This window comes from Patagioenas fasciata, chromosome 3 (genome assembly GCF_037038585.1).
Source record: "Patagioenas fasciata isolate bPatFas1 chromosome 3, bPatFas1.hap1, whole genome shotgun sequence".
NCBI classification, from domain to species: domain Eukaryota; kingdom Metazoa; phylum Chordata; class Aves; order Columbiformes; family Columbidae; genus Patagioenas; species Patagioenas fasciata.
In genome coordinates this window covers 637269-651000 of record NC_092522.1, presented here as the reverse complement: position 1 = coordinate 651000, position 13732 = coordinate 637269, and the positions used below count along the sequence as shown (strand labels likewise).

Genomic DNA, 13732 nt, shown 5'->3' with positions numbered 1-13732 from the left:
TGAGGCTCTCAGGAGGCACCTGCACCCACAGCACCTGCACACCAGCTCTCAGTTTAACGCAGTGCGCAGTCTGGAACACTCAGATTTTAACCTGCCCTCTCCGTCTTCTAACACCACAATTTAGACAAAGTGCCCTCCCTACCTGGGGCCCAGATCTTTAATAATTTCTACACAACAAAAGCATACTTTGTATATTCTTGCCCAGTCATTTAAACAGCAAGGTATTCCTGCTTTGTTTGCCGGTGGTCTTCCAGACCAGAGGAGGATATTAGTGAAAATATACACAGCATTTTTGTAACAGCCCAAGGCCGCGCTGTTATTATTTCTGCTACACGGGGTGTCTGAGGTGCCAGCATGAGACCCAGAAAACAAAGTATTCTGTGCTAGAGAGATAACAGGCACTGCCGAAAATGCAGCTTCATAGCAGCATAGCATCCATGACCTCCAGAGACCTTCCCTGGCCAGAAAAATAAGTGCTAATGGACACAATTCCACAAGCTGGGAGCATCCCTAACTGTGCACAGCTGCAGAGGAGCTGCCGGGGCTGCTCCCCGGGCCAGAGCCCCCTCCCAAACTCCCGGCATGACTCGCCTTCTTCCTGAAATCAGATCTCCCTGAGGCACCAGACACTGAAACAGCCACGTTAACTTCCTAAGGTTTAAAGGAGAGACACCTGTATAGGCCCATTCATCAGCTGGCCAGCTCTGAAATACCAACCGTCTGCTTAAAGTGACAAGCAATTTTGTAAACACTGCCAGAAGTGCTTCAGGAGCAGTCCCAGGTCAGGAGTGACCCGAAACGCCAACACAGAATTCACAGGGCACGGTGACTGAAAACGCGGCAGTTAAACATTCACACACACCCAGGCATGGACGGGACAAAGCAGGGTATCAGGAGGGCCCTGTCCGGATCCCCTGGGAGCCCCCGGCTGCACCCGGGAACCCCACTCCGCTCCCCCTGCCCGGGGCAGAGACCCGGGGCCGCCCCTCAGGACGGGACGCGGGGCCGCGGCTCTCAGGGCCCCAGAGACGGCCGGGGTGAGGGGGCGAGGCCCGCGGGGGCCTGGCGGCCGGGCCGCTCGGTGTCTCACCTGTGGCGGAGGTGGCGCCGGATGGTGTCGGGGGACAGTCCTGGCCCGCAGGAGCCCTTGGCCGCGGCGCCGGGGGCCGGTCCGGGCCCGCTCATGCCGCCTGTTTACCGCGGTGACCAGAGCGACGCCTCCCGCCCTGCACCGCGCCACGCCCGCCCCGGAAGCTCCGCCCCGGAAGTTCCCCGCGTTGCCATGGGGACGCGGCGGGGCCGGGCTGGGCCTAAAGGACCACCAGCGCTATATGTATGCTCCTACAGATCTGTACGTACACACGGCCACAGCGGGGGAGCGGGGGCTGCAGAGCCGTGCTGGGCGCAGCTGGGCCCGGCCTGCTCCCTAGCCCAGGGCGAGGCGCTGATTAATCTCCGTGTCTCTGGAAAAGAGGGGACTTAGTGAGGTGCTGGGATGTTAATTCCAAAAACAATCACTGGCCACCCTGCTATGGGAACAGGGTCCGCTCTAACAGCCTGCTTAACTGAGGTCATTGTGCAGTGTTTGCCAGGAAAATAATAACCAGAAAATGCAAATGTCGTATTTCCATTTGTACAGAAACCAAATCAATTAAGTCCCCGGTTCCTGTGAACCGACGGTGGGTGGGCAGAGCTGGCTGATGTCCCCAACGACACCACCGGCGGAACGGCCCCGCAAACAAAGTGCAAACAGAACCAGGCTTTTCCATTTCCAGAGAAAAACCTGGATCCCTTTGAAAGGAAGCCGCCAAATTAGCACTTAGAGCCCAGGCCGCAATAAATGACAGTTCAAATAACCACGAGAGTGTTTGAACTTCGGGAGGAGAAACGCGGCATCGATAGACAAAACTGCACGTAGCTGTGAATCGCGCAGGCGTAATTAGAGCAGCAATCAGGACACAATTAGCTGCTGTCACTTGAAGGCCATCACTGCTCCCCTGAAAACAGCTGATGAAGGCTCGTGAGAGCTCACCTGTTCAGGGATTAACATTGGGAAGGGGTCTGCAGGTTTGGGAGCGTTCCGCCACTGGTTTCACATAAAACACTCGTAATGAAAGCTGTACCGTTCTTTCTCTTCTGTTCACTGCATCAAAGACGCGTTGTGAGCTCCATGGCAGCGAGCTCAGCTCCCAGAGGAACTGGCGGGCGAAACCAGGCTCTGAGCTCCTCCACGTTTCCAAAGCTGGGCGTTTCTTACCCAGGTCCTGACTTTGCCACTCAGGCCCAGCACAGCACACCTGTCCTTTGGAAACGACGGAGTTCTGGCAGCTCGGCTGCACACATGAGCCCCTGCCCTCCGTGGGAGCCACTCATGGTGCTCACACTTGTCTGGAGCCTTGTGTCAGCACCACGTTCTGCTCAGCCACGAGGCAGACTAAAAGGTTTTCATGGGTGCTTCATAGTTAAATTACCTTTTTAATCTCCGAGAAGGTCCCTCATAGCAGCTCTCGTTGCTGATATCTACGTCAAAATAAACAGTCTCCCCTTTGACACTTGAGGTGAGACACTAAAACGCGTTATTTCGGAATGCCAGCCATGAACGCGCTCTGTGGGGCTGGCGTGTGTTCTGAACGCACCGCTGGTTGTCAGCGCAGAAAACGGTCAAATGCTGCATGGCGCTCCAACAAGAAAACACTTCCATACAGTACAATTTTGTTATTTTTCAAAACAGGCGAAGAATCTGGCTTGCTTAAGCCGGCACCGGCGGCACACCAGCTTTGGTTCTGGAAGACTGAACTGCTTTCAAAAGTATTTGTGCTTACTAACATAATATCAGAGCTCCCAAGCGCTCTGGGTGCTACGTGGAGTTACCAGCATATATCACCTGTACATACTGGGAACCCTCGCTCCCAAAGGGCGACCTCCCGGTTGCAAGGGAGGGGAGACCCCTGGGGTCCCGCAGTTTATTTCCTTAGTGGATCTCTCCAGCCCTCCTGGTTTTGCTCACCTGGGGACACGGAGGAGCAGCTGGGGGTGTCCCTGGTTGCAGGAGGAGCTGGGGCTCAGCACCCCTGCCCTGCTCCGTGTCTTCCTGCCGACATCCCCGAAAATGAACATCGCACCCCCTCCCTGAAAGCACACAAAGAGGAGTGTGCTGCTTGTGTTCTCCCTGCAGTACTTAACACTTCTTTTAGATTAATTTAATTTTAATGTAATCTGATAAGAGCAGTAAAACTGTCAAAGAAATCTGTCTCCTTCTGTCTTGTTAAATATGCTTTGAATGAAATTATGGGTTTTTTTCCCCAATAGCTGCCAAACAAAAGTATCTCTTGATTCAAACACAGGGATTGATGTGCACTAATCTTAACAGCTTTGCCCTCTTTTTAATTTAGGGAGGAAACCAAGTGTGCGTTTAGCACGCTGCTTCGCTCTGGAGATGTGGCAGCATCCTAGGAGGTGCAGGATTCGCCTCCTTGCGAGGAGCATCAGGGCACAGGGCGCTCACCTGCGGGGGAAAACGGGATGAGAGAAAGAGAAGTGAAAAAGGACCTGTCAGAGGGGGTGACACCGCGGGAGGGTCCCTGAGAGACGGGAAACTCTTCACAGAAAGAGAAGCGGTCGGTGTCCTCGAGTCGGGCGTTGTGGCCTCCGCACAACCCCCGCGCTGCTGCCCTAATGACAGGGACGAGCATCCACAGATCCAGGGCCCTCTCTGATCTTACTTCACGTGAGAAATACAAAGATTGCTCGAGCACGTCTGGATTGGAACGAAGCGAATCACGACTCGGAGAGCACTGCGGGGAAATGGCTGATGGAGCACAAAGGGGCAAGCAGCGGCAGCTCCGACGTGGCGCGGGAGCAGAGGGGGCGCGGGACCCCCGCGTTTCACCACCACCACCCTGCTGCTGGTGCCAAGCAGGGGCCGGGCCGGCGCCGGCTGTCTCTGGGAGGAGATCTGCAGAGCTGGACTGAAAAGGCTTTTCCTCTCTGCGCTTATTTGATTTCTGAGAGCGACCGCACGTTTAACCAGAGCTCGCCCTCAGGTCAGGACAGAACCCAATGCATTTTCTTTCCTCTCTTCCCCCCCCTCCAATTAGATTCATAATACATTCCCTGGTAGCTATGTAAAGGACATAAAAAAATTTACATAATGCCCATATAAGTCTTTTTGTTAATGAATCAAGCCCCGAATGAAAAGCACTAATAATACATTAGTAATCAAAGAACAAATAACACCAGTGAACATATCTCAGCAGAGCAGTTGTGTGGATCCATTTCCAACTGTCAGTGTCAATGCATGGAAATAGTAATTAACATGTTGAATTTAATGTTTAAATTTTAATAAATTTAAATGTAATAAAACGCTTTTATTAAATGTTACAGTTCCTTGAAACCTATTATTACTCATTTCTGATGCATAAATAGAAAATACATTGTCTTACAGGAGAAAGTGGCTTTTGCTGTCGCCAGGACAGGTGAAATGAGCTCCTGCAGCAAGAACGTGTTAACACGGACCCCAGCGACAGGGGCTGATTAAATAAAAACTTCAGAACAAGATGACAGCGTTTAAAACTATACAATGTTTATTAAGGATGTAAGGGCCTTATCCAAAGCCTGCTGACATAATTGAGAAGTCTCTAGCAATGCCGCTGTCAATGGGTTTTGAACGAATCCTGGAGAATTCAGACAGGCCGCTGTTTCCAGCCCGTGTTGCGGGTGAGCAGCAGCAGAGCCATGGTTACGGCCATTTGCCAGGACTGTCCCTCCTCCCCGGCCACCTCCAAGGGCTCCTCGCGTGTCCTACGCGGCTCGTGAGGCTCCGAGCCCACAGGGATCAGTGTGACCGGCCTCGGGCTCTGCAAGGCCAAGGACCCGGCGGGATGATGGGAGAGCTCGGCTCTCTGCTCCCCCAAAGCTCTCAGTCACTTCTGGTGCTGAGATGCACACAGGAGGAATTAACCAGTCTCCGCTTGAGTGTCTGCTGTTGTCTGAAGAGGAAAGAGGAGATTGACGGCGTTGAGTTTCTCCATCCCTGGAGAAATGAGAACCGAGTTTAGGTTTCCTGAGATGCGAGATGAGAGGCTGGATTTGAAGGAGACCACTCAGAGCAGACCGTCAAAAGGCTCCGTTCCCGTCTCCTCTGAAATCCCCACGCCCTGCACCGCCGCTGCTTTCCGTTCTGTTGCTCAGTCTGAAACAGCGCCCGCCTGTTTAATTCCGTGCTACTTCACATCACCACGGAACGTCCTGCAGTAACCAAAAAGGATGCGGGAAGAAGAGAGCTCACAGATCCTCAGCCAAAGGCCACGGCAGGATGTGTGCCGTGCTGCAGGGAGCCTGCAGAGCCCACGCGGGGATCCTGCACCCACCTGCCACAACAGCGTCCCACCTCGCCTCCAGCACCTGGGCCTTCGAACCCAGTCAGCATCGGGCCGTGGTTCTGCCAGGATCCTCCTTCTGGACAGCAGCAGCTTCATGGCCATGTTATCCCCAGCTCCCCACCCACGTTGTCCCCAGCTGCCCTCCCGTTCCCTGTCCCTGACCCCAGCACAACCACGGGCTGGCCACTGAACTCCATCTCCGGCCACTGAACTCTGTCTCTCTCGATCTTACCGCTTGCTGCTGCTGTCCTAAGGGACAGAGATCTCCCAGCCTCCTTCATTAGTATTTTAATAAATGAGTGGATTAATCTCACGCACTGACTGAAATACTTTAAAAAGTTTCTTTCCTCTGCAAGTCATGAGAAATTAAAGGGAAAATACAAAATAACTGGGAAATTCTTTTAAGTGAATTAGCTAACGTTTTCCCTTTAGCAGCGCATTTTAGAGCGATCTGTTTTAAGAGTCGCTCTCTGCGCTGCCAGGGACGAGGCGTTTGACAAGGTAAAAAGCCTGGAAGATCCAAAACCGCAGACTCAAAGGGAGAGTGTCTGGCCTATTGTCTGTTTTGATTAATGAAGCCTTTTGCATAGTGAGATAATATGATGTTTACTGAGCAGCGAACGCTGCTGCACAGCAGAAATATCAGAAGTATGAATAATATTCAATATGATAACGACATCAATAAGCTAATCTATGTATTACTGGATTCTGCTCAAAAATGCCTCAAACGATATTTGTTTATTTCATAATTGTCAGCCACTTTGATGCACTTGTCGGCAGGTTCAACAAGTGCTCCAGGCAACAAGGGTTTGAAACAAAGGGAGGCACTTGGGCGAGCCCTGCTCGGCACCGGCACCGCTGGGGAGGGGAGGCGTGCCAGGGCACCCGCAAACAGGCGGGCTCTTCAGACCCCGTACCCCACACCTCCACAGCTAAACCCTGTTAAACACCTCTTCCCTTCGGCACCAATGTTTGTGAGTCATCGGTGGCTCTGCAAAACAAAAGTGAGCAAACCAGTAAAGCGGCAGCGGCAGCACGCGTGGAAAATAAACGCGTTGCCCTGAGCTAGAATTACGTGTGAACCCGAACAGGCTTCTGGTCACCGTTTGGTTGGTGTCTCCCTGTTATTTTTACCTCTGCCCGGGGTTTAGAGCTGAACGCCTGGACCCCACAGAGTGCCGGAGGGGCTGGCTGTTTGTCAGCAGGGCCACATCTCACCTGGGGTAACAACCACACGCGGCTTTCTCCCAATTCTCTGTTTCTTTGAAACCCAGTTTCACGTGGACACGGTATTTTTCACTTTCCGTCCCAAACCACCGTGCTGTTCTTCCGTCATTTATTAAGCATTTTCCCCTCTGTCCTGGGCAGAAGATTGGCGCTGAATTAAGAGATCAATACCTATAAACCGTTCGTTCATTTGAAAAGCAGGAGAACAAACATAAGACCATTAAATTAATTAAACTGTGTGTGCTCAGAGCACAGCATCACTGGGCCCTGCCCTCTGCACTCCATCTAGTACACGCAACAGTAAATAATTGTGCTAAACCTGAACAGGAACCTGAGGCACAAGCTGGCAAAAAGACTCGAGAATAGATGGAAAATATTCCAACAGCGCATTTAGATAGCGCTCAAAAACCGTTTCCAGGTGGACTTTGGCAGCAATGCTCATGTCACTGGGGCGAGCAGGTGGGGTGTGGAGAGCAGAGCTCCCCAGTGTTCTGCCCGTTCGCAGCCGCACGCACCGTCCCGGTCCCGACCTCTCCAGGCGCAGGTCGGTGTCTGGGGGTGCCCTGGGGGGACCAGACTCGAGCATCCGACTGTGGCCCCAGCGTCCCCGAGCCGTGCCCCGAGTCACCCCGGGGGTACAACCCCGAGGGCAAGTCCTGCCCCCGGAGCAGCACAGACAACCGCAACCATCCAGTAAACTTAACGAGCAAGCCTTTATTTTTGAGCAATTAATACACTCTGCTCGCACTTATTTTTCTCTCCCTTTGCACAAGTGCATTTATCCGCCGCGCCCGGCGGTGCCCCGGGACGCACCGCAGCCCGCCCGGCCCTTTCCAGCAATTATGCGGCCATTAAATTAGCCCACGGCCGGGGTGAAATCGGGGCTCGCCGCTCCGCACCGAGGGGCTCAAACGGAAAGAAAAAAGAGAGGGGGGAGAGAAAAAGAAAAAACAAAGCCAAGCAACCCAACGGCCGCCCCAGCTCCGAGCAACCGGAGGAAAATCAAAATCTCCTTCACCCGAAAGGCGACAAAGGGGAAAGAGCCGAGGGAGTTTTCGGGAGCTGCTGCACAAGCCCCGCTCGCCCCTCGGCTCCCGAAGGCTCGGGGTGCGGCAGCCACGACCGGACCGGCCCCGACGCTGCTGCGGGCACCGGACAGCGGTCGCCGACGGGCACCGGGCACCAGCGGTCACCGACGGGCACCGGGCATTGGCGGGCGCCCCGGAGCGGGAGCGGCGCCCGCCGGGCCGGACTCAGGTAGGTCGCGCTCGCTCTGCCTCTTCCTCCTGCTCCCCGCCTTCCTTCCTTTCTCTCTTTTTATTTTCTTTATTTTCCCCCGGTCTTTTCCCCCGAGTGACCGAACTCAGCCGATGTTACCGCGGGCACACAGCAGCCAGCGAAAGGGACGCTCGGTCGCGTTCAAAAATCAGGGTATTTCACAAAATCAAAGCGCCGCGGCATCCCGGGAGAGCGTCTCCGGACGCTGCGGCGATCCGGCTGATCCCCGCAGCTTTTCCAGCGGCGGCGGCCGCACGGGACCGACAATCACTACCGATAACCGGGGCAGCGTTGTACGCGACTGCGGGGCTCGGAACTCGGGTGGGTGCGAGGGCAGCGGGGGTCAGAGCACCCCGAAAGCTGCTCCCCGGGGGGTGCCGCCCGACAGGCTGTGTTTCCGCGGGGAAACGATAGAGAACGGGTCCGCTTGTCCCCCCTCCGCGCTCCTTACCTGGGCTCCGCCGCGGCGGGGCCGGTGGCACCGCAGGGCAGGTCCCGGTGCCCTCCCCGGCTGCCCCGCCGCTCCGCCGAGGGGAAATCTCCACGGCAAAGAGCGAGGATGTTCCGCCAAGGCCGCGGGGTGTCAGTGCGGGGTGCGCCCCCCGCCCGGCCCCGGCCCCCCCGCCCGTCCTTCCTCCCTCCTCATCCTCGTCCTGGCCGAGCCCAGCCCGGCGCCGGCAGCGCTTAGGCCGGGACTGGGGTGTAATGGAAATATCATCAGGAGACAATTACCTTTTCAGAGCATTCACTTTCTCCTCCCAGACACTGTTATTTGAGAAATAGGATCATTTGATTTCATATTGCACTAAATAACACCCAGCCGTCTCAAATTGCCAGCTTCTTAAAAGCCACCCATTGGAATAAATTGCAGAGTGAGTCTTTTGGCTCTGGCTCCTTCTCTTTTTTCTTTTTTTTTTTTTTTTCCCCTTTCCTTTCCTCCCCTCCTCCTTCTCCCTTCCCGAACAATATCATGGGAATAAGTCGGGAAGAGGGCGGCCGGGCCGGTGCTAAAGATAGGCCCGGCTCAGCCAAGCGCCGGCTCCCTCACTAGGCGCTGGAGCCGCTAAACCCGACCTAAGCGGCGTTCGTTCGTCGTTTTCTCCCCGTCCCACTTTATTTCCCCCCTTTCTTTCTTTCTTTCTTGCTTTCCCGCTCTCTTCTATTTGGGAGCCAGGTCTCCCCGCTCCGCCGGACCCGCGGTGCCAAGGTGCGATGCGCCTTTAAGGCTCTCGGTGCGCGCCTGCTAATCTGGTCATCACAGGCTTCATTATATCGGTATTAATGTCATCCGCGGATTACTAATTAGATTTGCGGGATAAATGAAATTACCCGAACGGGCTGCGGGGGAGGGGGAGCGGAGTCTCCCCGCGCTTCCCGGGATTTACGGGCTGGGGGGAGAAGGGAAAAAATCCTTTGATTCCCCCCCCCCTTTTATTTTTCCCCCCCGGCCAGGCCGCCCCCGCCGGGGCTGGGACTCGCGTCCTAATCGTGTTCTCCTCCGACAGACACTAATCAAGTAATTTCCCAATCCCAGCCCCATCAAATTGCTCTTTAGCTGTTGAACTGTGGAGTTTTGCTCCTCTTTTCTCATGCTAATCAAGCCCATTCAGCATCTCTCTGTGAGGCTATTTGTAGTGGAATAAATCTCCTTGTTTGCCTGCTGCATGATTAATTGATATTGTTGTATGGCTTTTGTTTGCGCTGCGCAGAGCTGAAAGGCAGCGCATATTGGATGTGACGAAAGGAGCTTGAAACATCATTTCGCTGCTGAGGTCTTCCAGAGGTCGAGGGATAGACCGATCGCATTATTCATCCTATTTATTTATCCTTATTAGAAAATATGATGAAAGAATAAGGCCCGGAGTCTTTTTTAAACATTGACTAAACAGCGCATACACAACCCCAATTAAAAAAAGTGCCCGAGATGAGGCCTTTTCTCCATATTAGAAAAATAGCTCTTTTTAACGAGGACCAATTAAATCGTACTTCATTTTACCTGGGATCTCACAATAGACTTGACAACAAATTGCCTTTCTTCTTCCCTGGTAATTACCGGCGGGCTCGGCCACGCTCCCAGCGCCGGGGACCCTCCCCAGCGCCCCCCGGGGCCCCCTCCACCCCCGGGACCCCCGCAGCGGGGCCCAGTCCGGCCCAGCCGAGCCCGGGCTGTGCAGCTATGTCGGCCTGGCCCCCCCTGCTAAAAACTGCCTCGGGGCTCCCAGGGGACACCGCTGCAACCGGGACATTCAATTAAATAATCCCGGGCCTTTGCTTCTCCCACAAATGGCTTTTTTCCTGCCCCAAATATTTCCAAGTTCCCCTTTCAAAAGGGGGAAGAAAGAAAAAAAAAAGAAACAAAAAAACCCCAAACTGGAGAACAACAGGAAAAAAAGGAGAGGGGGGAAAGAAAAGAAAGAAACTGTTCTCCTTTCTTTTCCCTGTATGCAGGGTAATTGATAGGCTCTATCAGAGGTCAGGATTTGCATAAGAATTAAGAGCAGTAAATTAATTTAATATTCCATGCACATCTCCAATTATTCCTGCAGACCTTTGTCTCCACGGCTGGCAGAGAGAAGGTTCAGCTGCTCTTCAACCAAACAACATCTGTGCAGTTAATAATTTGATAAACAGCTCATACAAATAGTTCCTGAATTATCTGCCAGCCCGATGACTATTCAGTTCGGAAGCGCTTGGCGCGGTCTGTGCCGTGCGCTCGGGGCTGGGCAGCGGGGTCCCCCGGTTTAGCTGCCCAGGCAGACAGTTTCCCCCCAATCTCTGAAACGGCATCCGCCACTTGCTACAAAACCCCATCAATAACGGTACGTGAAATCAGTAATTAGCAGTAATTAATCAAAGCCTTGCAGAGGAGGTGCAGGGGCCGCGGGGGGCCGGCGTCCCCCAGCTCCGCACCCGTGGGTCTGGGGTCGGTTCTGCGGTTGGCGTGGGGGCCGCACATCTTGGGGGGCTCGGCGTGGGCTCCTCAGCACTGGGATTCACGGAGGGGACAGCTGCTCTGCTAAATCCAAACCTCGGCCTAAGGAGGGCGTCCTGCCCGACACCGCTCACTGCCAGGGGAAATCCAGCCTCACAGAGCTGCGGCGGCTCCTCCAGCGCCCGTGCTAGCGGGACACGGAGCTCCAGCTCCACCACATACAGCCGGCGGTGAGGAACCAACCGCTGGGACAGCGCCACACTCAAGTGGTTTGTTTTTAAACGCACACATGTAATGCACAACCAACAACAATAATTACAGGGTAAGGGCCAAACGCTCCGCTCTCTGCGGTGCCATCGGGACCATCACCTTGTGCAGGCACGGACGGCCCTCACTGATTTCCTCCTCTGCACAGCCTGTACTTCCAGCCTTGCTTCTGGTACCTACTATTCATAACAAACATGAGCGAATATGTGTAGAAAGCGAATGCTCCTGCATTCCCGGGGCTGAATCGAACGTGCAGAAGGATCCCTTTTTCCGGTTAATGCCACACGCGCGGCAAAAGTGCTCAAAGCAATTGAGAACCACATGGAAGTTCTGAGTGGGCTCAGCGTCCGTGCACCACAACGAGAGCGCCCGGCGCTGATCGGTAAATTAAAATCCAGTGGGAAGCTGCAGAGTTCCCCTGGCGAGGCCACCGCCACTCGCTTCCACCAGGCAGTAAGCATCACTCCGAAATTAATAAAAAAGTTGATTTTAGAAAGATTATGGAGTTCTTCAGGCACAAGGGAAGGTTAATGCTCCTCTCCATCGCCATGCAACTTTTGTGTTTGCGGTCAAGTTGATTTTTCTCTCCATTTTGAAGAGAAAATTTATTCGAGGAATAGGAATCCAGGAATAGTGACATAAACAGAAATGAAAGGATCGAGTGCCAAATTGGGACGGATGTCTGGGGCTTGATAAGCCAGCGCAGGCTTATCCAGAAAAATAGCACCAGGCTCACCCGACACTGCCCGGTTGCACGGGACAGGCGGAAGGGTGAATCAGCCCAGGCTCAGCCGGAGGGAGGCGCTGGGGACCCCGCAGCCAGACGTGGGGTCGCAGACTCGGTTCCTGCAGCGCTGGGTTCGGCAGCACCGACCGCACCGCGGGGAACGGCCCCGGGAGCACTCAGCACCTGCAGCTCCAGGGCTGCTCAGCCCCAGGGGGTTGCTAGTAAACAGACGCCTTTTTTCTCCTTTCCAAAATTCAGATTGACATCAATGCACTGTGCTGTCCCCAGAGCCCGAGGCTGTTCTGACCCGAGGCTGTGTTTCACCCCAGCTGTAATTAAAGAAACACAGCAAACCCAGTTTTTATTCTGGAAGCTAAACGGGCTGCTTTGAAGAGTTCAAATCCCCTTCCCGCAGCCCCCAAACCCAACCGCTCCGTGTTGTGAGGAGGGAACTGGACCCGTACCTGCTCTGCCACCCCAGCCAGTGACACCCCAGCTCCTCACGCTCCCCATGGCCGGGGGGCGCAGGCAGCCTCCCCGCGACACGCTGGTTTCCCGAGCCAGGGAGGCGCCAGGCTGGCTCTGGATGCTGCAGACCCTGTGGCATCACCGCCACCGCTGCACCCTGGAAGCTCTTAAGCCCCTTTGGTCCCTTGATTTAACCACAGCGAGAGGATTTCAACACTAACACTTGCCAAGCGGCGCTAGGCAACTTAATTAATGTTTGCAGAGCTCTGAGCAAACAGCCTGTACCTGCATACATTTTGTATTACTCCAGCCAGGCCACGAGCCCTGCAAATCCAAACAGCTTCAGGTGATGCTGGCTGGGTATTTCGTGGTGGTGTGGGGGGGTTTGGTTTGTTTTCACAAAAAGCAGCACGAGGAGCTGGGACGGGATGCTGAGGGACACACCGTGGGACAAGATACCGTGGGATAAGATACCATGGGGCACGCTGCCTCCCACTCGCACAACTCCATTCTGCACCAAAGCACAAGCCAAACCCAGCGCCGGGTCCCTGGGCCTCCGGGTCACCTCCTCAGAGCCGCTTTTTGGAGTCATCTCTATTTACAGACTTGCTGTGCCTCTCTTTATTTTTTCTCTCTTTATTGAGCCATAGAAGAGTCCATAATGAGAGATTAAAATAGTAGTCGTGCCCCGTGATTTATTTTTTTAAATTCCTGTGCCTACACGCATGTAAACCACACCAAGCCACCCGGCTGTAGAACGAGGATAAATAATGCATTGCAATATATTTAGAGAACGCGAACCACAGAAAAATATGTAGGAGAGGAAAATGGGTGGTAAGTTATTTAGAGGCAGAGAAGGGAGAGGCTGGGACGGGGTTTGCTCCCTGCCTTCCCTCCCGCAAATAAATCAGCGGCCCGGCAGCGCCTGCAGCTGAATAAAACATGCGGGGGGTGCGTGGCGCGGCCGGCGCGGCTCCGTAACCAGCCGCCCGCTCGGCTCCGTAACCAGCCGCCCCGCTCGGCTCCGTAACCAGCCGCCCTGCTCGGCTCCGTAACCAGCCGCCCGCTCGGCTCCGTAACCAGCCGCCCCGCTCGGCTCCGTAACCAGCCGCCCCGCTCGGCTCCGTAACCAGCCGCCCGCTCGGCTCCGTAACCAGCCGCCCCGCTCGGCTCCGTAACCAGCCGCCCCGCTCGCCGACTGCAAATGGGCTGGGTTATCAGCCACCGCCATAAAAACACCCTCTTCCCCAGCTGATGATGAAGCTCATGCATAGCAAATGACGGAGCAATAACGCTCGCGGCGCCCGCGGCGGTGGTAGAAAAAAGACAATATTTACAGACTGACAGGCTAATGGACACTTTCCCAAAGAGCGGTTAGAAAGAAGTAGTAAATGGGCCCGCGCTGATGCAGGGCAGCGGGCCCGGTCAGGGAGCACGGCACACGGCACCGGA

The 13732-nt window shown here is 54.6% G+C and overlaps 1 protein-coding gene and 2 long non-coding RNA genes across 11 annotated transcripts in view; 1 reads left to right on the top strand and 2 right to left on the bottom strand.

Annotated features, from left to right (window-relative positions):
- KIZ (kizuna centrosomal protein) overlaps window positions 1-13732 on the bottom strand; it is a 110853-nt gene that overhangs the window by 34206 nt on the left and 62915 nt on the right. For 4 of the 6 annotated variants that reach the window (XR_011738037.1, XR_011738038.1, XM_071805580.1 and 1 more), the window contains exon 1: window positions 1091-1235. The exons of the other annotated variants lie outside the window; for them this stretch is intronic. Coding sequence is in view for 2 of the 4 variants with exons in the window: in XM_071805580.1 (XP_071661681.1) it covers window positions 1091-1185 (95 nt within the window). In the remaining 2 variants the exon portion in view is untranslated. Of the gene's footprint in view, window positions 1-1090; window positions 1236-13732 lie in introns of those variants that run through there. 6 annotated transcript variants of the gene reach the window in all.
- LOC139827485 (uncharacterized) lies at window positions 1282-4393 on the top strand. Its single transcript, XR_011738044.1, has 2 exons — window positions 1282-1351; window positions 3393-4393. It is a non-coding gene; the product is annotated as an uncharacterized lncRNA (long non-coding RNA).
- On the bottom strand, window positions 4562-10003 carry LOC139827483 (uncharacterized). 4 transcript variants are annotated; one of them, XR_011738039.1, is made up of 2 exons: window positions 8338-10003; window positions 4562-6779 (listed from the first exon to the last, which is right to left on the bottom strand). It is a non-coding gene; the product is annotated as an uncharacterized lncRNA (long non-coding RNA). The 4 variants fall into 4 exon arrangements; XR_011738040.1 differs by having other exon boundaries at window positions 4562-6759; XR_011738041.1 differs by having other exon boundaries at window positions 8619-10003.